The following is a 21,764-nucleotide window of genomic DNA, read 5'->3' as shown; positions in this document are numbered from 1 at the left end:
AGCTATATAATGCAGATCTCTGTTAGCTATATAATGCCTTTCCTGGTTGACTTGGGGATGTTATTATGAGAACATGTCTATTAGTTTATTAAAGACAACCTAATTTAGCATGTCTAGCTATTAGATGTTAACACGTACGCCTTTCCTGGTTGACTTGCCAACTTGGGGATGTTAACAACTCAGCTTAGTTTAACATTAACGCGTCTATTAGTTTTTTAAAGACTAGCTAATTAAGTTCCACGTAACATATTCACACCTTAATTACCTCTGAACTAGTACCTAATGAGTCCAACTGCTGTACACATGAACAAATTGGCCTACGTTGCCACTCATGTCTGATTTTTCAGTGTAAGAAACAATCAGCTGATTGTTATGTGCGTCTATAATTACTACGTACTTTTTCTAACAGTTTGTTATCGCAATCGAGGAATAATCTAAATCAAGAATCAGGAGTAAGCAATTCCTACAAATACTTTCACCCATGTCTTGCACACTACATGTGATAGACTGATATCAAATTGCGAGTTTGTGACTGCATTTCATAATCGTCAAAAGACCTACAGCTGATATGCAAGAGTACCCTTAAATTAGATAAATATCCAGCATTTGAATCTCTTTATTAAAAATGTTTAGCTCCACTCATGCCAAATATCAATGCAACTATTAGAGTTTGCAAACAACAACAAAGAAGTACAGCAATCCTCCTTGATACAGCAAGTCTCATCACGAGTTAATAATCGTGTACCAGGAAATCAAGCATAAGCTAGCTAGCTTGAAGCATCGCCTCCATCTGGATAATATCCTAGTTCTTTCAGATGACTCTGATCATTCCATAATTTGATTGACCACTGGTCTCCTTCAGAAAATTGAAATATACTTATGGATGCATTCCGTATCCCACTAACAGATTCTCCAGGTATAGCTAGCTTGTACATATTTTTTATGACTGTATAATGAGTTACTACAACTACTCGCGCTCCTGTAATGTCATCATTCATCCAGAAGAAAAAAGGTTATTACTTCATTGGAATTTTTTATCCCTTGATACAAAAGAGCTGAAAGCTACTTTTCTAAACATTACCTCGGTGTTTTTCAGCAATTCTTTGCAACGAAGATTTGTATCTGTTATTCAACTGATCTCGACTTTCACCACCACCCTGCAGATGATGATATGTATTTTCAATGTTCAGAAAATCTTCAACGTCAAATGAGCTTTTGACCAAAATTAATACTGTAATTTTATATCATAGTCCCATAGCAGATGAACTCATGAACACATCAAGTCAGCAAAGAAAGGAAATCATGCATTCAGACGTTTTTTTAAAAAAAGAAGAGGAGACCATACACACCGGAATTTCTTGATCATTTCCAGCTGACTTTAATGCTTCAAAGGCTATAGGGTTAACCTTGGGTGATTCGCTAAATGTAAGTCCTTGAAGATCCCCTACATGTCTTTCCCGCAGGTCTTTATCTGTAACAACCTGATTTTGAGACCCATTTAAAACTTATGAGCAGCTAATTACCATTTATGTAACTATTGGTTTTCGAAGATTTTTACCACATACTCTACTGAAATTCTAGTCCATCTCATCAAATTCAAGCCCCAATATTAGCTCCCCTTGTTATACCCAAAGAAGGATAAAGTTGTATTATTTTGATTGACAGGTAACAAACCTCAAGCCCACATCTAGATGCTATTGCTTCTGCTGTCTTGAGAGCCCTCTTCAAATCAGATGAATATATAGCTGATATATTAGGCTCCCTTGATAGTCTCTCAGCAACCTAAAAAAAAAAGAGAGAAAAGGGAGGATTATATTCAAGGACTGAACAAGAGAACCTAGATCAGTGCATAATATCATAAATAACTTACTCTGACGGCTTGTTTTCTCCCAACCTCATTCAGCTCAATGTCCGTCTGTCCCTGGATCATTTACAAAGAAGTAGAGATTTGAGTAATTAACAGACACCAATGAGAATACTTTAAACAACCTTTATTATTGCATATAGATGAAGCAAGAATTTAGCAGCATAAATGAGAGTGCCATGTAGGCATCTGCTGCAGGTTCTTTACAGGAGCAAAATTGTGTAATGCTATAGACTAGTCAATTTTTATCAGACAGGTTCTACTCATATTATCAAAAAGATAGAATCGAGCACGCTAGAAAAGCAATACAGCCCAGAATCACCTTGTGATACAAAGACATGTGGATACACAGAACAGACCAAATTTTGAAACAGAGAATACAAATGAAAGCTGGAATAGGAAATCATTAAAAAAGGTCTAACCAAGTTTATATATCTAGGAAAATTGATTGTAAAATAATTATATCATGTATTGCATATAAGTTGTTTTCCCCCTTTTAAGGCTAATTTTCACCTGAATAACTCTTGAACTCATCTGAGATTTTGTTGTGAAATGAACTTATGGGCCTTAAATAGACTTATTAGATCTTAAATAGGCAAAAAAATGAACATTATCTTCATCTAGTTAAACCGTGATTAAAATCTTAATTTTGGTGTATGGTGTGTTTGAGTGGTTCCTCTCACTTGTTGTCAGTCATCAGTTTATCACAAAGTTAAGGGATGTAACACAAAACATGAATGCAAAATAGTATGTTTATTTTGTCAACTCTTAAGATGAATAGAGTTAACAGCCTAACCTGACTTTTGCCAAGAACATTCCAATCTGTTAAACCATGGCGAACAACAATAATCTCTGTACAAGATCCATTAACCGGCCCTGCTTCTCCAGCTATAACTCCTTTACTAACGCAATCCATCGACACCTACCCTTTACAAACTGTACAGCGTACACCAACTAATTATAGGTATACAAAAACAACAGATTTAAAAAAAAAAACAAAAACAAAACAAAAGAAGACAGATGACAAGAGTTTTTCCACAGAGAGAGACCTGGAATGAGATGCAGTTCAGAAAAAAAGCAGAAATGACAAGAGTTTAACAACTGAAGCTTCCTGCTGTAGTCTTCTTTAGCAGTCTACTTAAATTACTAATTAACGTTATTATAGTACTACTTGTATTAAACTATGAAAGTGGACGAACATTTTTTCTTCTGTTCTGATGTTGATTCCTCTTCCACTTGAATGGTACTTTTTCTTAAGGCTTAATAGTGCCAAGGATTTTTTTGATTAGAATACTTGGTTACACACATGGCTAAGGTAAAAATAATGTTGTAAGCAAGTTATATTAGTACGCATCTCTTGTACTATACCATGTCTAAATCAGAACATTATAACAAAGCCTAAACTGCAACTCCCGGCCTCATTCAGATATCTGACTGTCCCTGGATCATTAAATCGAATAGAATTACAAATTTGAGTAAACACACCAATTTTATTCGGTTTTTCCCATTGTTTGTATTGAATTTACAAAATTATAAGTGTAATTTTCTTCAATTGTTTAATAGTTTTGAGTAATACTCCGTTATTTGCTAATATACTTCACAAAGAATCATTTTTTCAAGAGCTCACCTGCACTTTCCCTAGAGCGTTCCATACAGTTTTCACCACGAATATCCCATAAATTTCCTTACACCGCATATTTAAGTCCCAAAACATAGTAAAACTAAAATAGCAATATACAGTACATAGTTCTGTAACAACATACAATTAACCAAAGAACTTATGACGTACAACACATTAATATAGTCAAGCGCAACCAAATTATAATGGATACATGATGGTATTTCGACAGAGAGAGAAAGATTGGAGACCTGGAAGGCTGGAACCAGAGGCAGCTATTAGTTGAAGAAACTGAAGGGAAGTGAGGAGGCCAGATGACAAATCTTGCAGCTCAAAGGACATAATACATTCACATATTATAATCAAATTGCGATTACATTTCACAATGGTCAGAAGATATAAAAATGAGCAGATGCAGCATCAACATCAACACTGTTTTCTGTGCTACTATGAACCAATGAATCAATGAACGTCAAAACTGTTCAATAATGACATGTAAGGGTACCCTTATATTAAGAAAATAGATTTCCAGCATTTTTGGATCTCTTTATTAATATTTCATTCGAGTCATTAACTCCACTCATGTCAAATAACATTGCAACTAATACAGTTTGCAGGTAACAAAACAACAGTAAAATACTGCAGATCTTCCTTGATACAGCAAGTCTCTTCATGAGTTAATAATTAAGTACCAGAAATTCAAGCATAAGCTAGCTAGCCTGAAGCATCACCTCCACCTGAAGCCGATTCCAGATATTCAGTTTCTCTCAGATGACTCTTATCATTCCATAATTTGATTGACCAATTGTCTCCTTCAGACAACTGAAATATACTTATAGACGTATTCCATAACCTTCCAGCAGTTCCTCCAGGTATAGCTCGCTTGTATAGCTTATCTATGACAGCCCCATGAGTTACAACAACTACTCGCGCTCCTGAGATGTAAAAAAATCAGCCAGAAAAAAATAAAAGTTACTTCATTGGTTGATTTTTTTTGGCCTTAGATACAAAATTAGTAACTAATTGCTGCTTCCCTAAACATTACCTCTGTGTTTTTCAGCAATTCTTTGCATTGAAGATGTGCATCTTCTTATCAACTGATCACGACTTTCACCACCACCCTGCAGATGATGATGCTTTACATCTTCAAAATTTATTTTAGGAAATCTTTGATTTCAAATGAGCTTTTGACCCAAATGAATACTGTAATTCTATTCCATAATCACATAGAAGATTAACATATCAAGTCAGCAAAGAGGGGAGAAGGGGACCATTTAGAGTAGTTTAAAAAAAGAGTAGGAGATCATACACACCGGAATTTCTTGATCATTTCTAGGAGACCTCAATGCTTCAAAGGCTACAGGGTTAATCTTGGGTGATTCTATTATTGTAAGTCCTTGAAGATCCCCTATATGTCTTTCCCGCAGGTCTTTATCCTTAACAACCTGATTTTGAGACCCATATAGAACTTATGAGCAGCTAATTACCATGTATGCGTATCAGATCAGTACACTTCTGATCTAACAAATTAACTAATTCATGCATATTGAAACTGATAGAAAAGGTTTACACTATACCTGCCACTAGGAAAGTCACTGTTTTTTTTTTTTTTTTTTTTTTTTTTTTATAAATACTATTGGTTTATATTTGATCACTATCACCAAAGTTGTCAATTTGTTTATTTGATAACCACATAATCTTATTGTACTAACTAAGTTTAGCTGAAACATTCTTAATTTTATAAACTGAATAGAACAAAAAATATTTAGTAAATCGGTCAAGAGGGATAAAATTATATTGTTATAGTTACAAACCTCAAGCCCACATCTAGATGCTATTGTTTCTGCTGTCTCGAGAGCCCTCTTCAAATCAGATGAATATATAGCGGATATATTAGGATCCCTTGATAGTCTCTCAGCAACCTACAAACAAAGGATTATATTCGGACTCAACAAAATGACCTAGACCAGTGCAGAATATCATAGCTAACTTACCATGACAGCTTGTCGTCTCCCAACCTCATTTAGATCAGTATCTGTCTGTCCCTGGAGCATTAACAAAGATGTAGAGATACGATTTACAAACACACACCAAAAGAAACAACCTTATAATTGCATATAAATGAAGCAAGAATTCAGCAGTATAATGAGAGTACCATCTAGGCATCTACTGCAGGTTCTTTACAGGAGCAACGTTTGTGCAATGCTATAATTTTCTAGCAAATATTTATCACACAGGCTATACTTATATTATTGAAAAGAATAGAGCTCGCTAGATAATATAGCCCAGAATCACCTTGCGATATAAAGACATTCAGGATATGAGCTTATTACTTGGTTGTGAAAGGAATGTAACACAAAACAGTGGCAAGAAGTTGAAACATCCACAGATTGAACAATAATAAAAAACACTTTATGGGTTATACCCCAAGTTAGCAGCTCTGGTCCTAGAACAACTAGTATGTATTTTGTCAACTCTCAGGATGAATAGCCTAACCTGCATTTTCCCAAGAACATTCCATTCTGTTTCACCATGCCGAACAACAATAATCTCTGTACAAGATCCATTAACCGGCCCTGCTTCTCCAGCTAGAATTCCTTTATTAAAGCAATCCATTGTCACCTTTTACAAACTGTACACCAACTAATCAAAGAAAAACAAGAACAATAGATTAAAAATAAAAAAACAAAAGAGGAAAGCCGACAAGAGTTTTTTCAGAGAGAGACAGACCTGGATGAGATGCGATTCAGATAAAATGAGGAGGATTTGTTTAACAGCTGAAGCTTCCTGCTGTATGTATTATTGGTACATACATGCTGTCTTCTCATTGACTCAGGGGATACATCATATATTCATATACGTAGTCTTCTTTAGCATTCAGCTTAAAATATTTATTATAGTACTACTTGTATAAAACTATGAAAGTGGATGAAGATGTTTTTCGTTTGTTCTGTTTTGCTTTGTTCTTTTTCATTCTCTGATGTTGATTTCCCTTGCGAATTCCACTAAATTCAAAATTTTATAAAATTTCCCACATCATAAAAACATTTACTTTTATTATATGAAAAAAGTATTTTTTATCAAATGTTACAAACTGAAACTGTACACCAACTCGGAGCACATACAAAATAGCAGGCGTAATTGAAAATTTTCAATTAGAATACCTGGTAACACACATTGCCAAGGTAAAACTAAATCATGTCTTGATGGAAATTAGTACGCATTTCTTGCACTATATGATGTCGAAATCAGAGGCTCAGAGCACAAATATTGGATAATTAGCTAGGCAGAAGAAGCATCCCCACCAAAAGCTGATTCGAGAAATTCTGATTGTTTGAGGTGACTGGCATCATTCCATGATTTGATGGACCACATGTCTCCGTCAGACAGCTGAATTATGCCAATTGATGTATTAGAAATTTTTTCTGGATGCTGCCCTTTGGCTGCAGCCCGGTTAAATAGTGTTCTTATGGCGCCCCCATGACTGACTACAATCACTCGTTGCCCTGCAATAACAACATGCAACCAGAGCAAATGCAACATCTATCAACTGTCTGTATTTCAAAACCAAACTATTTTCTGTAATATGTAGCCAATGAATGTATAAATAATGGAATACAGGCAATGTAGATGACCTCTATGGTTTTCACCAATTCTCTGCACCAAAGACGTACAGCGATTATAAAGCTGATCACGACTTTCACCACCACCCTGCACAGACACACAGTGATTTTGAAAAATCATAGAATATTTAGCTTGTATAGCAAAAGAGCTATAATTCAAGTTTTGGCAAGCCACTCAATGAAGCATGCTACATACTATGAAACTTTCAAAATAATACAATATGTATCGGGCAAGCAATTTGTCATCCCTCGTCTAAAAGATGAACATCAAGATGCTGATTCAAAAGAGACATTTTCAGACAAACCTTAAAAGGGATTAGGAAGAAAAAACAAACTTATGCTGTAGTATCTTTTACATGTATACTAGGGTTTTGCAATATCTGGTAATAAGCAGTTTGAAAAGCGGCATTGTGTAATGATATGAAAGGACATTGAGCAATTTTGTATTTCAAAATGGTGTTCCATATCAAATGCACCTCCAAAGCGTCTAAAGTAGAAGCAAATACACAAAAGCAGTTGATATGAATAGTAGGTATTAGCTGCACACTCCTTAATATTGAATTGTTAGTCATCATAAAGTGCATTAAACTATCAAATGACACACCGGAATTTCTTGATCTGTTCTTTGAGACTTAAATGCTTCATAAGCTTTAGGGTTAAGCTTCGCTATGTCTTGATAAACATGTCCTTGCAGATCTCCTACATGCCTTTCCCGCAGGCCTTTCTCTCTTATAACCTGTAGTTCACTACATTACTTGATACCCTTCCTGCATCAAAGATCAAACTACACAATGACAGACATCTAATTATACAAGTAGTGAAACTCAGAGAAGGTTCAACTAACATAAACCTAATTCAAACTTATAAATCTTACACCATAAATAAGTTGAGTTAATAGACTCATCAGTTGTCTTCCTAACTAACAATACAGAAATCCCACATCTGTTAAACTTGCGCTGAAAGAAAGCATGCCTAGTGCACTGTAATTAAGTTCCCCAAATTCTTTCTACATTAAAAGTATTCAAAGTATTAAGATCAATAACTGACCTCAAGCCCTCCACATCTTGATGCTATCGCCTCTGCAGTCACAAGTGCCCTTTTCAGATCAGAAGAATAAATAGCAGATATATTAGGCTCCTTTGATAGTCTCTCAGCAACCTAACATAAATCAGGATTAGGTGAGGCACTTTGGCAAAGCAAGGTACACAACCAGCAAAGATTATCCTCAACTTACTGCAACTGCTTGCTGCCTCCCAATCTCATTCAATTCAACATCCAACTGCCCCTGGTAAAATAGTAATGAAGGAGATAATAGACATAGAAACAGTCATGTAATCGCAAATACTTCATAATAACAAAAGTCGCAAAATGATTATGACATGTACCCTTTTTTTCTATCTCCCATACTTTAGCTGAAAATGAAGCTAAATTATATACGAGCTATACACAGTAACATCTCTTTTCTCTCATTTTCATTACATGCCTGTTCTTACACTAAATTGTCGAATTTCTAGTCCTCTGCTTACACAATCACTAGCTGTCTGTCTAGCTCAACACGTTTACATAAACTAATTTAGTGAATTTCTTACAATGTTCATTTGTGACAGCAGAGAAGACGATCAGTGATTATTTCATTGACCTAATCATACAAATATCAATGGGTAGAATGAAAATAATACTCCGGATTAGCAATATGTTTGGATAAGCAGAAGGGGATTTGACGGGATATGAAGGCGAGCAAGAGTGTAATTATTCAATTCCCTTTCAATAAACCAAATCCCTCTGATTTCCTTATAAGATTTGAAATAAAAACACAAGCCTACTAGTACTTTAAATATATATATATATATTAATTTAAAAAAAATATTGAAGAAATTGAGAAAAAATCAAACCTGCATTTTGCCAATAACATTCCAATCAGTTTCGCCATGACGAACCACGATGATCTCCGTACAACAAGGATCAATTGACCCAATTCCATGACTTTCCACTGAATATGAAGACCTACTTGATTATCCCAAACAAAAATTCATTAAAAAATTCGGATGATTTGACTATAAAATAAAAAAGAATTCATTCAAATTTTGTAATTGAATTACTAAAATGGATCGCCCAAGTAAATAAAATTAAGCTTCTTTTCAACAACCAAATCACAGAAGTTTCAACTTTCAAGTTTTTCTTCATTTGCTCCATTCCCTCAAATTATTTTAGTATAACAAGTCAATAAACATTGTATAGCTTAAAAAAAAATAAAAAATAAAATCCACAATAGCATACGATCAACCAAAAGAACATAAACATAGTAACATAGTCAAGAACATGATAGTATTTCGGCGTAGACGAAAAGAGAGAGACAGATAAAGAGGAAACCTGGAATCAGAGGCAGCCATTGATTGAGGAGGCCTGATGACAATAGCTAATAATGCCTCTCCTGATTGACTTGGGGATGTTCTTTTGCAGCAGTCAGCTTAGTTTAATATTAACACTAATATGCTTATTATATCACCACCTAAGCTCCACCTAACTCATTCTCACCTTATTTTTTCTTTTGTCCTGTCTTTTCCCCTCTTTCCTGTGAAGTTCACTGACATTGGATTTACTCCGAATTTTATAACAGAAGATTTATCATAAACTAGTTTAGTCTAGCTTACACTGCGACTCATGTCCATATAAGATTGGATCACAATACGTGATAATTTTATAGACAAGCATCACATTTACCTCTGATGTTTTCAGTATAAGAAACAAAGAGACATTCTGCTGATTGTTATGTGTCGATTATCAGATATTCATATTATGAAAGGGTCCTTACATAATAAAAATACATACTATATAGTATATACCACCCTTGCCTTTTACCAGGCTTTGGTGCAGATTTTCCAATTGAAGAACTTGGTTTCTACCCACATAATCGAGGTATAATCTAAATCACAAACCATGAGTAAGCAAATCCTAGAAATATTTTCACCTACATCTATGTGATAATCAAATTGCGACTGCATATTGCCAGAAGAAATACAGCCGAGTACATCAGTACTGTTTTCTGGGCTACTATGAACCTATGAATCAGTGAACGTTGTGACTGTTCCAATAATTGACATGCAAGAATACTCTTAATTTTAGCAGATAAATTTCCAATATTTGGATCTCTTTATTAGAATTTCATTTGAGTCTTTAATTCCACTCATTGCAATTATTACAGTTTGCAATTAGCATAACAACAATAAAGAAGTACAACAATCCTCCTAGATACAGCAAGTCTCATCAAGAGTAAATAGATTAATTGAGTACCAGGAATTAAAGCATAAGCTAGCTAGCTAGCCTGAAGCATCACCTCCACCCGAAGCTGATTCCAGATATTCTGTTTCTTTGAGATGACTTTTGTCATTCCATAATTTGATTGACCAATTGTCTCCTTCAGACAACTGAAATATACTTATTGATGTATTCCATACCCCTCCAGGACGTTCTCCAGGTATAGCTCGCTTATAGAGCTTTTCAATGATACCCCCATGAGTTACTACCACTACTCGTTCTCCTGAAATGTAGCCAGAAAAAAAAGAAGTTACTTCACCGGTTTTGATTTTACCTCCCATGGCTAGTGGCTGCCCTAGATACATACGAAGTAACTAACTAACTAACTACAAACAGCTTCCAAAATATTACCTCGATGTTTTTCAGCAATTCTTTGCAATGAGGATGTGCATCTTCTGAACACTTGATCTTTACTTTCGCCACCACCCTGCAAATGATGAAGTACATTCTGAAGTTAACATAACTCCGAGCTCCAAATTTTAGAAAATCTTTAGTTAGAATGTCAAATGATCTTTTGACTCTATTGAATACTGTAATTATATTCTAGTCAGAAAAATAGTCTTTCAGACTTTTTTAGAAGAGTTGGGAACCATAAACTACACACCGGAATTTCTTGATCTTTTCTGGGGGACTTCAGTGCTGCAAAGGCTATAGGGTTAACCTTGGGTGCTTCGCTATATGTAAGTCCTTGAAGATCCCCAATATGTCTTTCTCGCAGGTCTTTATCTATAACAACCTGATTTGAGACCCACATAAAACTGATGAGCAGCTAATATCCACATATAAGTATCAGATCAGTATACTCTGGTTGAACAAATCAATCTGCATGTTTTAAACTTTTTTAAAATCTTTAAAAGGTTTTAATATACATTCCACTAGATTGGTCACTACAAATCTACAATATTTTGTTTTGTTTTGTGCTTTTTTTTTTTAATTTTATTTTATAAACTCTTGGTTAAAGTAGTATTCGATCATTCTCAACAAAAGTGTCATTTTTGTTATTTAATAACCACAAAATCGTATTGTATGTATTAACTATCTTATGCTGAAACATTCTTAATTTATGAGCTGAATAGTACAAAGAGAAAGAGGGGTATAGGTATATTGCATCTCATCAAATTCAAGCCCTATTATTAGCTCCCCTGGTTATCCCAAAAGAGGGGTATAGTTGCATTAATTTGATTAACAAACCTGAAGCCCACATCTAGATGCTATTGTTTCTGCTGTGTCAAAAGCCCTTTTCAAATCAGATGAATATATAGCAGATATATTAGGCTCCCTTGATAGTTTCTCAGCAACCTACGACAAAAAAAGCAGGATATATTTAAGAACCTCACAAGATAACCTAAATCAGTGCAGAATGTCACAACTTACTATGATGGCTTGTTGTCTCCCAACCTCGTTTAGATCAATGTCCGTCTGTCCCTGGAGCATTAGCAAAAGAAGTAGAATTTCGAGTAATAAACAGAAATCAGTTGCATATGCATGAAGCAAAAATTCAGCAGTATAATGAGAGTACCGTCTAGGCATCTTCTGTTTAAAGGTGCAAAGTTTGTGCAATGCTAGAAATTTCTAGTGAGCATTTATCAGCCAAATTCTACTTATATTATTGAAAAGAATAGGATACTAATGTACCTTACGAGCTTGCTAGAAAATCAAGATAGCCAACAATCATAGACCTATGTGAATATGTAGAATAGCTTGAATTTTGAAACAGAGAATACCAATGAAAACTGGAAAAGGAAATTATCAAGGTAAATCAAGTCTATATATCTAAGACAAATGACTTATACTTCGTATTAGTTCATTGTCTTCTTCTTAGGCTATGTTTTTGCCTAATAACTCTTGAACTCATCTGATATGAGCTATATGAGCTTATTAGTCTATATCCATACATTTTATTTTTGTTATGAAAGGAACTTGTTTTCTCTTTAGTAAACCCAATACTTGTTTTAAAGGGAAAAAAAAGGGCATTATTTTCATCTAATTAAACTATTGTATCACTCACTAAAACTCTTTTATTCAGTGTATAATGTGTTTTGCAGTTCCTCTCGCTTGTCAGTCATCACAAAGTTAAAATATTGTATCAACTCGCCCCATGAATAGAACTATCAGTCTAACCTGCATTTTGCTAAGAGCATTCCATTCTGTTTCACCATGACGAACAATGATAATCTCTGTATAGGATCCATCAACTAGCCCTGCTTCTCCAGCTATATCATCATTCTTAATGCTTTCCATTGACAATCTTTACAAACTGTACACCTAAATGGAATAACAACAAAATAAAATTAAAAAACAGAAGAAAGATGACGATTTCAGAGGTAGAGAGAGAGAGAGAAACCTGGACTGATCTGAGATGCGTTTCAGAAGAAAGCAAAGAAATGAAGAAGCTTTGTTAAACAGCTGAAGCTTCCTACTGTATTATTGGTCCATATATGCCATCTTCCCGTTGACTCATTGATGTACGTAGTCTTCTTGAGCAGTCAACTTAAGCTAAAGTGCTTGCTTTATTATAATACGTAGTACGGAGTACTTACTAGTATAAAACTATGAATGTGGACGAACATATTTCTCTTTTATTCTGTTTTGCTTTGTCCTGTCTCTCTGATGTTGATTTCTCTCGTGAATTCCACTCAATATGGACCTTCTTCGAAAATTCCATATAATTTCAACATCAGAAATACATTTTTTATTTATTTATTTATATATACTAGTATATAAGAACAGTTTATAATAAAAGTACTCCGTATTTAACAGGGTATACAGAGGTTTTTCACAATGAATCACTAAGATACTGTAAAATTAACAATCAGCTATCAAAGAGGGTTTTTACAGCAATATACAGTTCACGGTCTCCAACTCAGAGCACATACAATATAGCTGCGTTGTCTCTTTAGCAGGCCTAATTCAAATTTCCCGGTTAGAATACTTGGTTACACAAATGGCCAGGGTAAAAAACTACATGTCGTAAGCAAATGATGTGAAAATTAATACGCAAATCTTGCACTACATCATGTCTAAATCAGAGCACAAATATTGGCTAGCCTGAAGAAGCATCCCCACCAAAAGCTGATTCGAGAAATTCTGTTTGCTTGAGGTGACTGGCATCATTCCATGATTTGATGGACCACAAATCCCCATCATACAGCTGAATTATGCCAACTGATGTATTAGATATTTTCCCTGGATGTTGTCCTTTGGCTGCAGCCCGGTTAAACAGTGATCTTATGGCACCCCCATGACTGACTACAATTACTCGTTGCCCTGCAATGACATGCAACCAGAGCAAATGCAACATCAATTGTCTGAATTTCAGAAGATGCAACTGAAAACAGCTTCCTGCAAACTAATTTATGTAATATGTAGCCAATGAATGTATAAATAATGGAAAGAGGCAAGGGTAGATGACCTCTATGGTTTTCACCAATTTTCTGAACCAAAGACGTACAACGATTATAAAGCTGATCACGACTTTCACCACCACCCTGCACTCAGTGATGTTGAACAATCATAAAATCTTTAGTTCGTATTTCAATAGAGCTATAAATTCAAAGTTTTGGCTGACACTCCATGAAGCATGCCGCTGTAAAACTTTGAAAATTATGAGATATATGAGGCAAGCAATTTCACAAGCAGCATTTTGTACTAATATGTCTGTTGCTATGCAACAGTATAGACTCTTACGAGATTCCATCAAATGCCAGTCCAGATTGTGGGGCCACGTACATTCGTATCAATATCAATCACATGAAAATGGTGAAAGAAGCAAGAGAGGCCATACTAGTACAATCCTACTACATTAAAATCAGTAGCATTTCATTTGCCAACTGAGTGACAAGGCAATTAGAATGAGGGAAGGGGCCTTATTCAACTTATTCACTCTCATTCCTGATCTGGATGAATGCCATCCAAATCTGGTTATATGATGGGTGAAATTCGGAATTCACTTGCCAGTGAGTGATTTTGTCAGTATGAATCAAATGACATAGTTGTACAAGAAGTGAATGTGTTTTCTCAACTACAAGGACATAATAGAGATGAAGATGTGTTTTCTCAACTACAAGGACATAATAGAGATGAAGATGTATTTTCTTTAACCAACATTCTGCAATCCAATGACACAATCTAATATCAAGTATCCCACTCAACTAAGCCCTGATCTCAAAATTGACAACATCGTGCAACATACTTAACTATAAGATTCAAATTTATATTCCTTGTGTTAGGGTACTAAGCTTCTAAAATGCAAAAAGGAGATTGAGCACTTTTGCATTCTAAATATGGTGTTCTATATCGAGTGGACCTCCAAAGCGTCAAAAAGTAGAAGCAAATGAGGTATTGCATGCAACACAAAGCAATTGATCATGGTAGTCATCATAGAGTGCACTAAAACATCTAACAAGCATAGAGTCCGTACACACCGGAATTTCTTGATCAGATCTATGAGACTTAAATGCTTCATAAGCTTTAGTGCTAAGCTTCGCTAAGTCTTGATAAACATGTCCTTGCAGATCTCCTAAATGCCTTTCCCGCAGGTCTTTGTCTCTAATAACCTGTAATTCATACATCGCCAAAATTAAATAAAAAGATGAAGCATTAAATTACATTATACCCTTCATGTTCAAAGATGAATCTACAGAATGACAGACACCTAAATATATACAAGTAGTGAAGCTCAGAGAAGGTTCACTAAAGTTTAGAGTCCATAAAGATCTGTATGTATACAGCCTTTCTAAGAAAAACTTTTCCAAAGAGCCTCAACATCTACATGTAAGATAGAACTAAGAAGGTTTAAAGTAGATTAACCGTAGATTCTTAAGAAATTTGCATGGTTATTTTCTTCCAATACTTACCAAAAAAATTCACACATCTAATATTTACAAAAGTTTTCTTAAATATAGCCAGGATCACTGTATCAAAATATATAAAAGCAAACACTTCTACAATGCGTTTCCTCCTCTTCAGCTGAAAACCTTATCTGAACTTATAATCAGTTGTGAATTAAACTTGGTAGCAGTTAATAATAAAGAAATCCTACATCTTTGAATTTGCACTGATAAAAACCATGCCCAGTGCACCGTAAATATTCTACATTAATAGTAGTTTGAAGTATCTTTAGCAAAGTAACTGACCTCAAGTCCACCACCACATCTTGATGCTATTGCCTCTGCAGTCTCAAGAGCCCTCTTCAGATCAGACGAATATATAGCAGATATATTAGGCTCCCTTGATAGTCTCTCAGCAACCTAACAGAAATCAGGATTAGGCAAGGCACTTTGGCAAAGCAAGGTACACAACCAGACAATATCATCCTCAACTTACTGCAACCGCTTGCTGCCTCCCAATCTCATTCAATTCAACATCCAACTGACCCTGATGAAAGAGGAATGAAAGAGAAAATAGACATAGAAACAGTCATGTACCGCATAAACTTAGCAAATAGTTCGTAGTACAAAAGTACTGCTTGAATCTAACTATCTAAGTCTCGTTGGGTAAAAGTGAACAAGTCTGCATCACACCATAAGACAGGTACCTTTTTTCTTTATCTCACTAAATTCTGTTGGCATGACACTTGAATCAAATACGAGTTATATACAATAGTGTTTCTTATCTCTGATTTGCATAGAATGTTAGTCCTATTCCAACAACGCTTTCCTAAAATTCTACTACCATAACCTGTTCTTAAACGAATTTATCCAATTTCTAGTCCATTTACACGATCACTAGCTGTCTAGCTCAACCCATATACATAATCTAATTTGAAATTAATATATTCATTTGTTATTGCAGAGAATAACATCAGCATATATAATGAAAATTACAGCAATGTAGCTGGATAAAAAGAATTGACGGGATAAGAAGGCGAGCAAGAGTAATCAATCAATTCCTTTTTCAATAAATAACCTTGCAACTTCCTCAAAAGATGGTAAAGTAAAAACACAAGCCTACTATTGCTTCAACGTTTTCTATCCAAACACAGAAAAGAAAATTAATGAAGAAATAGAGAAAAATCAACCTGCATTTTGCCAATAGCATTCCAATCAGTTTCGCCATGACGAACCACGATGATCTCCGTACAACTAGGATCAATTGACCCAATTCCATCACTTTCCACTGAAACTGAAACCCTAATTGATTATCACAAACAACAATCCATCAAAAATTTCGGACTATTCGACGAATAAATTAAGAAGAATTCATTCAAATTTTGCAATCGAATTAACAAACTCAAACAAATCAACAACAATCAGAAAAACAGTAAAGCAAAAAACTGAGAAACCTGGAATGAGATTCGGACATTGTGATACGACTGCAGCTTGTGATTTTGCGGAGATTATTGTTGTTAACGTCAATGCTGAAGAATTTAGATTGAAAGGGGTTTTGCTTAAAAAATAATTGAGAAATATTCGTATTTGATTTTGTGGTTAAGAATTTGATAGAGTGAAAACAGGAATATTCAACAGGAGGGAGAGGAACTGAGGGTGTTATACTACGCAACCACATACTAAACCATCATTTTCATTTCCATAAACTACCACATATACTATATTAGAGTGGGCACGGATAACTCTAGTGGTTAGAGCTCCCCTTCCGATTCCAGGTGATTTTAATATCGATTCTCATCACTCTGAGCACCAAAAAAAAAGAGTTGGGCACGGTCGTTCAAGCAAAACTCGCGCTTTTACGAATAAAGCAAGATGCATGTGCTGAGCTTGTGTCAATAGAGCTCATGTATTCTGGTCTGTGTGTTGTACTATGTCACTGACTACCTTATTACTCCTTATGACCATATGTGCTCACAGTCACTGAAGACTTGTGACTTTGTGATGGGCTTGGCACGAATTAAACAATTTTCATGTCGTATCTAACCAGTCCAGCCAGTCCCTTAACCTATTGATACGAAGTACTCCAAATAGCGTTTGGTACAGAGTATACGAAATGAAAGAGGCATGCCACATGCTAAAGTGTCAGCATTTACAAGTAACGACTGTAACTTTTATACTCTGGTAGATGAATCAATCGAAAATAAAGTATGGAGTGCATACTATCATGAATTACATAAATAATTAGAATAATATTGCAGAAAATGTGATATTAAAAAAAAAAAAAACAAAAAAAAAAGTTAAGGATAAAACAGGAAAGTAAGGAAAATAAAACATGTACTGTAAATGAATTGAGCAGATCATAAACTATAAAGGGAAGATAGTTCCATTTCAGATGGTTTAGGTAGCTAAAATGTACATCAAAAGTTGGTACATATATTCTAAACTTTTCAAATTTTTCCTATTTTACCATCTATACAAAATTCAAGATATCAAGCCCATCATCTATGCTCATCCAATCTAGTGAAAAATCTTCCCTTCATGAAAACCTGAAATGTAACACATAAACGATATCAGTTGGATGACAGATCCATCATTTTAAGGATTTGAATTAAGCAATTTAGTTTTCCAAGACCATCATCAAAATCTTGCAGGCAAGAGCATGATATATAGACAATATAGTACTCCATATATTATACATCAGGGATCGGATTTACCATTCTACTAGTCCTGGAGCAAAAGAAAGCAAGGTGGGCTACTTAAACTTCTCACATACCACTCAGCATCCCTGAATTTCACATGAACATTCTAGTGTAGGTTTTCTTCTCTTTACTGTGTCGATCAGCAATCTGAAAGCACATACAGATCAAAAAATTAGCTCGAGCTAACAGTGTATGCTGTTTTACACGACTCTTGGTCTGACCTAACAGAATGCATGTTTTGGAAAGTTTAGATTACCTTCTTTTTCGTGGCAGCAAGTTCTCTCTTTATGCCACCTACAAACAATTTAAAGTTAAGAGGCGTCTACCATTTCAAGCATCCCAAAATATAAAAATGAATACTACCTCTGGTTCGTATTATATGCAACTTTGGTGTATTATTTGTGAGAAATAAAAAATTCCAAAGTTGCATATAATATGAACCGGAGGTAGTAGATGATATATTGGAATTTTTGGATGATACATGAATGACGAAACTAACCATCATTCGGTTCAAGTTCCAAAGCCTTCTCGTAGCATTCAGCTGCTGAATCAATGTCACCGAGAGCAATAAATGCCTGCATTCGGAATGGTATTAGAATGTAATATTTCATCAATGTGCATGATTTGGAATGATGCTTGTGGTTCTTGTGGACAAGATGGGGTATAAGCTGGTATAACCAAACAAAAAAGGAAAACTAAAAATGCTAATATAAAAATAACTGACCTGACCCCTTCGGAAGTGAGCCTTCACATTCTCTTCTTCATCACGAAGTGCAAAGTCAGTATCCCACAAGGCTCCTTCTATATCTTCCATCTTCAACTTACAGGCCTAAGCAAGAGTAACAGACAGGAACATGTTAAACCTTGAAAACCATCTCATAATCAACTAATTGATGAACCAATAAATATTTAGCACCGATGTAGTGTTTAAGAAACCGAAAACGAAGCATTTCAGAAAGGTATTAGTAATACTTATTCTTCAAAGCCCCATAGCGTTCAGCCGAATTGCACCCACATCAATTAGGAAAACTGATTAAGAATCTTACCGCAGTATTAGTGTATAACTGAGATCTCATTTTCCTCAAAGATAAACTCTTTTCTGTGTACAGAAAAAAAAAAAAAAAAACATTAGATCAGCACAGGTCAAAGAACTCTAGAAGAATAGAGTATTGACATAATGATGTTGACAGACAAAAAGATCACCTCCATCTAATGATTCCATGTCCCAGCACATATCCAAATACCGCATAGCTTTTAGATATTTTCGAATAGCCATCTTATAGTCTTGCTTCTGCATGTGCAAAAACATTTGATTATTCTTTAGGATACCTATCAATGATATGCAAATTGCAATTTGATACACCCTCTGCATAACTCAGCAAGAATTTCAGTGTATTTCAAGTTTAATGATCCCATTTCTTGGACAAAATTATTATTTGCCTATCAATGTGCAAATAATTACAGGACCAATTTTGGTCCCAGTAATATATTTTTGTCAAATACCTTAAACCTCTCATTGCCAAAAACCTTGATGCAATCTGCTGCAGTAACCCACCAAGTGAAATCATCTGATTTGGAATCAAGGTCAGATGGCCAGTCAGGGTAAGTGTCCCCATCTTTGAAAAAGTTGATAATGCCATAATCTTCCCCCTCGGGAATCTCTCCACAATCCTCGATGACAATATCAAGCAACGGCCCATTATCAGGATCAACATCAACATGCTCGATTGAACGTATAACACCCAAACCTTTGATCACTCTTCCAAACACAACATGCTTACCGTTATACTGATGAGTTTGAGTAGTAGTAATAAAGAATTGAGATCCATTTGTATTAGGCCCAACGTTAACCATGGACAGCATTCCTTTCCTTTCATGCCTCAGCTCAAAATTTTCATCTTCAAACGTTGAACCATAGATGGACTCTCCACCACTCTCGCCTCCAGATATGTCTCCACCTTGAATAAGTGCTCCTTTCACAATACGATGGAAAGGTATACCCTGCCAGTTTTTCAAATTTGAACCATTAGATATACTAGTATTGTTTTAAAAAAACACATAACTCATAAAACACCCACATGGCCCGCACGCCTTCAAGGGGACACATATATTTCTGATGCTACTACACTGATAACTTTCATCTTCACTTTCAGTTCCACAACAACTATTGCTTAAAACAGCCACATTTTGCATTGCAAAATCTTGTGATGGTAATGCAAAAGCTCTGCCTTATATTTTATTCAATTCCAAAGAAGTGAAGTTACTAGCAAATTGATAAGTTAGCAAACAGCATTCAGGTTTAGTCAAAGCTCATTACAATAACAAAATCAGGTTAATCAAACACAATTGCTACTTTACTAGTAGATACAGAGTACTAAAATTCATTAAAATGTAGACATTGGTACTGTTGTGAATGTTGAATTCAACAATTACTTCTTATCCTCAATAATAAAAAGTTTCAACAATAAGCTCAACTCATAAACATTCAATTTCAATTCTTCCAATGAACCTGTAAGCCGAAAATCAAAATTGAATAATAAGGGATTGCACCCTTCAATTCAAGAGACTGCTCAGCTATTAAAATTAATATGAGATACAATATGTATGTTAATGAAGTGATCAGACAGTTTATGCAACCAAGATGCAATCTTTAAATTAAATTCAATACCCCAGAACAAAAACCCAACAAATTAAACTATCAGAAACCCAAAATCCAAAACATAACATTCAACAAATCAAATGTAATTGACACATAAACAAACTCAAAACCAAGATTCAATCTTTACATTACACACATAATAACCAAAACCCATACTGAAAATCCAATCAAACAACAAATATAATCCACAAAACAAAACAAAATATCAAATGAAATTGAGACTTTAAAGACAAACAAACTCAAACAAATGCAATCTTTGCACAAAACACATAAACCCACATCATACATTCCACCAGAAAAAAAAAATAATTTAAAAATCATAAAAATTAAACCTTGTAGTGAAGAGGACGGCCAGAAATAGGGGAAATACCCAATTCACCAGTACAAAGAGCCCTAAAATTTTCAGCAGTTTTAGGAACTACATTATTGTACAACTCCACAACAATCCTTCCTTCAAGTTCTCCTCCAATACTAATATCCAAGAAACATTTTGGTCTTCCCTCCATTCTTGATTTTTTTTTTCTCTGCAAATAATTTTTGCTTCCTAAAACCCTAGAAACTGAGATTTTTTAAGGTTAAATAAACTATGAAAATCTTATTTATTTAAAAAAACAAAAAAAACAAAAAAAACAAAAATACTCGTATTTAAAGCTGCACTGCTCTTATTAATTTTGGATATAAATTGGAAGGGCTTTTTTTGTTGTCTTCATTGACTCATTGTTAAATGATGATCTTTTCAAATCAGAAAATTATAAAAAGAATTCTGTTTACTTCAGATCGTGTGGTCCCCACTAAAACTACCGTGCTCTCTCTACCGTCGATTTCATGGTGCGGGGCCCTGTAACTTCCACTGAATTTCGAGGATAGAAGAGATACAGTCGGATCATTTACTCTTTTTTTAAAAAAAAAAAAAGAAAAAAATACTCCATAACTTTTCCTTTTTCTTTTCTCTTTTGTAAAGGGTGTCCTTTTCTTTTTTATTTTTTGGGTTCGGTAATTTAGGACTGAATTGCTGACACTTCGATTGTACCCTTGTACTCTAATAACACAACATAATTAGCTGAAATCATGCAAGTTTTATGCAGGAAATATGGAGTAGTGGTTATAGTGAGAAGCTATACAAGAAGGGTACTGTACTTGTATCAAGATTTCATTGA

At 34.8% G+C, this 21,764-nt stretch overlaps 6 protein-coding genes across 8 annotated transcripts; all 6 read right to left on the bottom strand.

Moving 5' to 3' along the window:
* Positions 1-544: 544 nt before the first annotated feature.
* Positions 545-2,793, bottom strand: LOC145626990 (phosphoglycerate mutase-like protein 4). The gene is made up of 6 exons (XM_081679416.1): positions 2,661-2,793; positions 1,871-1,921; positions 1,675-1,782; positions 1,350-1,481; positions 1,082-1,157; positions 545-979 (listed from the first exon to the last, which is right to left on the bottom strand). The coding sequence occupies exons 1-6, from the start codon at positions 2,778-2,780 to the stop codon at positions 768-770; spliced, it is 699 nt and encodes a 232-aa protein (XP_081535542.1). The 5' UTR covers positions 2,781-2,793; the 3' UTR covers positions 545-767.
* Positions 2,794-3,817: 1,024 nt separating this feature from the next.
* LOC145563490 (phosphoglycerate mutase-like protein 4) lies at positions 3,818-6,357 on the bottom strand. Its single transcript, XM_081623938.1, has 7 exons — positions 6,213-6,357; positions 5,979-6,125; positions 5,477-5,527; positions 5,297-5,404; positions 4,796-4,927; positions 4,528-4,603; positions 3,818-4,417 (listed from the first exon to the last, which is right to left on the bottom strand). The coding sequence occupies exons 2-7, from the start codon at positions 6,096-6,098 to the stop codon at positions 4,197-4,199; spliced, it is 708 nt and encodes a 235-aa protein (XP_081480064.1). The 5' UTR covers positions 6,099-6,125; positions 6,213-6,357; the 3' UTR covers positions 3,818-4,196.
* Positions 6,358-6,491: 134 nt separating this feature from the next.
* LOC145563468 (phosphoglycerate mutase-like protein 4) lies at positions 6,492-10,084 on the bottom strand. 2 transcript variants are annotated; one of them, XM_081623919.1, is made up of 7 exons: positions 9,476-10,084; positions 8,998-9,109; positions 8,340-8,390; positions 8,153-8,263; positions 7,710-7,841; positions 7,118-7,193; positions 6,492-6,988 (listed from the first exon to the last, which is right to left on the bottom strand). In XM_081623919.1, exons 1-7 carry the CDS (start codon positions 9,493-9,495, stop codon positions 6,765-6,767), a joined length of 726 nt encoding a protein of 241 aa, XP_081480045.1. In that variant the 5' UTR covers positions 9,496-10,084; the 3' UTR covers positions 6,492-6,764. The 2 variants fall into 2 exon arrangements, with proteins under 2 accessions (XP_081480045.1, XP_081480043.1); XM_081623917.1 differs by having other exon boundaries at positions 6,494-6,988; positions 8,998-9,112.
* Positions 10,085-10,222: 138 nt separating this feature from the next.
* Positions 10,223-12,904, bottom strand: LOC145563480 (phosphoglycerate mutase-like protein 4). The gene is made up of 7 exons (XM_081623928.1): positions 12,765-12,904; positions 12,542-12,685; positions 11,795-11,845; positions 11,612-11,719; positions 11,025-11,156; positions 10,772-10,847; positions 10,223-10,643 (listed from the first exon to the last, which is right to left on the bottom strand). Exons 2-7 carry the CDS (start codon positions 12,659-12,661, stop codon positions 10,423-10,425), a joined length of 708 nt encoding a protein of 235 aa, XP_081480054.1. The 5' UTR covers positions 12,662-12,685; positions 12,765-12,904; the 3' UTR covers positions 10,223-10,422.
* A 246-nt stretch (positions 12,905-13,150) lies between these two features.
* On the bottom strand, positions 13,151-16,943 carry LOC145563450 (phosphoglycerate mutase-like protein 4). Of its 2 annotated transcripts, none has more exons than XM_081623908.1 (7): positions 16,722-16,943; positions 16,440-16,551; positions 15,746-15,796; positions 15,556-15,669; positions 14,845-14,976; positions 13,833-13,908; positions 13,151-13,687 (listed from the first exon to the last, which is right to left on the bottom strand). In XM_081623908.1, the coding sequence occupies exons 1-7, from the start codon at positions 16,925-16,927 to the stop codon at positions 13,464-13,466; spliced, it is 915 nt and encodes a 304-aa protein (XP_081480034.1). In that variant the 5' UTR covers positions 16,928-16,943; the 3' UTR covers positions 13,151-13,463. The 2 variants fall into 2 exon arrangements, with proteins under 2 accessions (XP_081480034.1, XP_081480028.1); XM_081623902.1 differs by having other exon boundaries at positions 16,704-16,939.
* A 673-nt stretch (positions 16,944-17,616) lies between these two features.
* Positions 17,617-21,373, bottom strand: LOC145626986 (peptidyl-prolyl cis-trans isomerase CYP40-like). Its single transcript, XM_081679407.1, has 9 exons — positions 20,940-21,373; positions 19,452-19,949; positions 19,152-19,239; positions 18,995-19,047; positions 18,673-18,777; positions 18,448-18,523; positions 18,205-18,242; positions 17,964-18,095; positions 17,617-17,795 (listed from the first exon to the last, which is right to left on the bottom strand). Exons 1-8 carry the CDS (start codon positions 21,111-21,113, stop codon positions 18,042-18,044), a joined length of 1,086 nt encoding a protein of 361 aa, XP_081535533.1. The 5' UTR covers positions 21,114-21,373; the 3' UTR covers positions 17,617-17,795; positions 17,964-18,041.
* Positions 21,374-21,764: the final 391 nt, after the last annotated feature.

The sequence above is a fragment of the Chenopodium album genome, chromosome 1, assembly GCF_948465745.1.
Source record: "Chenopodium album chromosome 1, dcCheAlbu1.1, whole genome shotgun sequence".
NCBI lineage: Eukaryota > Viridiplantae > Streptophyta > Magnoliopsida > Caryophyllales > Amaranthaceae > Chenopodium > Chenopodium album.
This window is presented reverse-complemented; position numbering and strand designations above follow the sequence as displayed.

Bases quoted from the DNA above. Each gene is read 5' to 3' on its own strand.
- LOC145626990 (XM_081679416.1), bottom strand. From the start codon at position 2,780: ATGGATTGCGTTAGTAAAGGAGTTATAGCTGGAGAAGCAGGGCCGGTT. The intron at 1,922-2,660 runs GTTAGGCTGTTA...TAAATGATCCAG, and splicing joins ATGTTCTTGGCAAAAGTCAG to GGACAGACGGACATTGAGCT. The intron at 1,783-1,870 runs GTAAGTTATTTA...TTTTTTTTTTAG, and splicing joins GGAGAAAACAAGCCGTCAGA to GTTGCTGAGAGACTATCAAG.
- LOC145563490 (XM_081623938.1), bottom strand. From the start codon at position 6,098: ATGGATTGCTTTAATAAAGGAATTCTAGCTGGAGAAGCAGGGCCGGTT. The intron at 5,528-5,978 runs GTTAGGCTATTC...TTAATGCTCCAG, and splicing joins ATGTTCTTGGGAAAATGCAG to GGACAGACAGATACTGATCT. The intron at 5,405-5,476 runs GTAAGTTAGCTA...CTTTGTTTGTAG, and splicing joins GGAGACGACAAGCTGTCATG to GTTGCTGAGAGACTATCAAG.
- LOC145563468 (XM_081623917.1), bottom strand. From the start codon at position 9,495: ATGGCTGCCTCTGATTCCAG. The intron at 8,391-8,997 runs GTTTGATTTTTT...CTATTTTACCAG, and splicing joins ATGTTATTGGCAAAATGCAG to GGGCAGTTGGATGTTGAATT. The intron at 7,842-8,152 runs GTCAGTTATTGA...AGTGAACTACAG, and splicing joins CAAGATGTGGAGGGCTTGAG to GTTATAAGAGAGAAAGGCCT.
- LOC145563480 (XM_081623928.1), bottom strand. From the start codon at position 12,661: ATGGAAAGCATTAAGAATGATGATATAGCTGGAGAAGCAGGGCTAGTT. The intron at 11,720-11,794 runs GTAAGTTGTGAC...TTTTTGTCGTAG, and splicing joins GGAGACAACAAGCCATCATA to GTTGCTGAGAAACTATCAAG. The intron at 10,848-11,024 runs GTGTGTAGTTTA...CATCATTTGCAG, and splicing joins GAAAAGATCAAGAAATTCCG to GGTGGTGGCGAAAGTAAAGA.
- LOC145563450 (XM_081623902.1), bottom strand. From the start codon at position 16,927: ATGTGGTTGCGTAGTATAACACCCTCAGTTCCTCTCCCTCCTGTTGAA. The intron at 15,670-15,745 runs GTAAGTTGAGGA...GATTTCTGTTAG, and splicing joins GGAGGCAGCAAGCGGTTGCA to GTTGCTGAGAGACTATCAAG. The intron at 14,977-15,555 runs GTCAGTTACTTT...TATGAATTACAG, and splicing joins GATGTGGTGGTGGACTTGAG to GTTATTAGAGACAAAGACCT.
- LOC145626986 (XM_081679407.1), bottom strand. From the start codon at position 21,113: ATGGAGGGAAGACCAAAATGTTTCTTGGATATTAGTATTGGAGGAGAA. The intron at 19,048-19,151 runs GTGATCTTTTTG...TTCTGTACACAG, and splicing joins CATGGAATCATTAGATGGAG to AAAAGAGTTTATCTTTGAGG. The intron at 18,243-18,447 runs GTTAGTTTCGTC...AATTGTTTGTAG, and splicing joins GGAACTTGAACCGAATGATG to GTGGCATAAAGAGAGAACTT.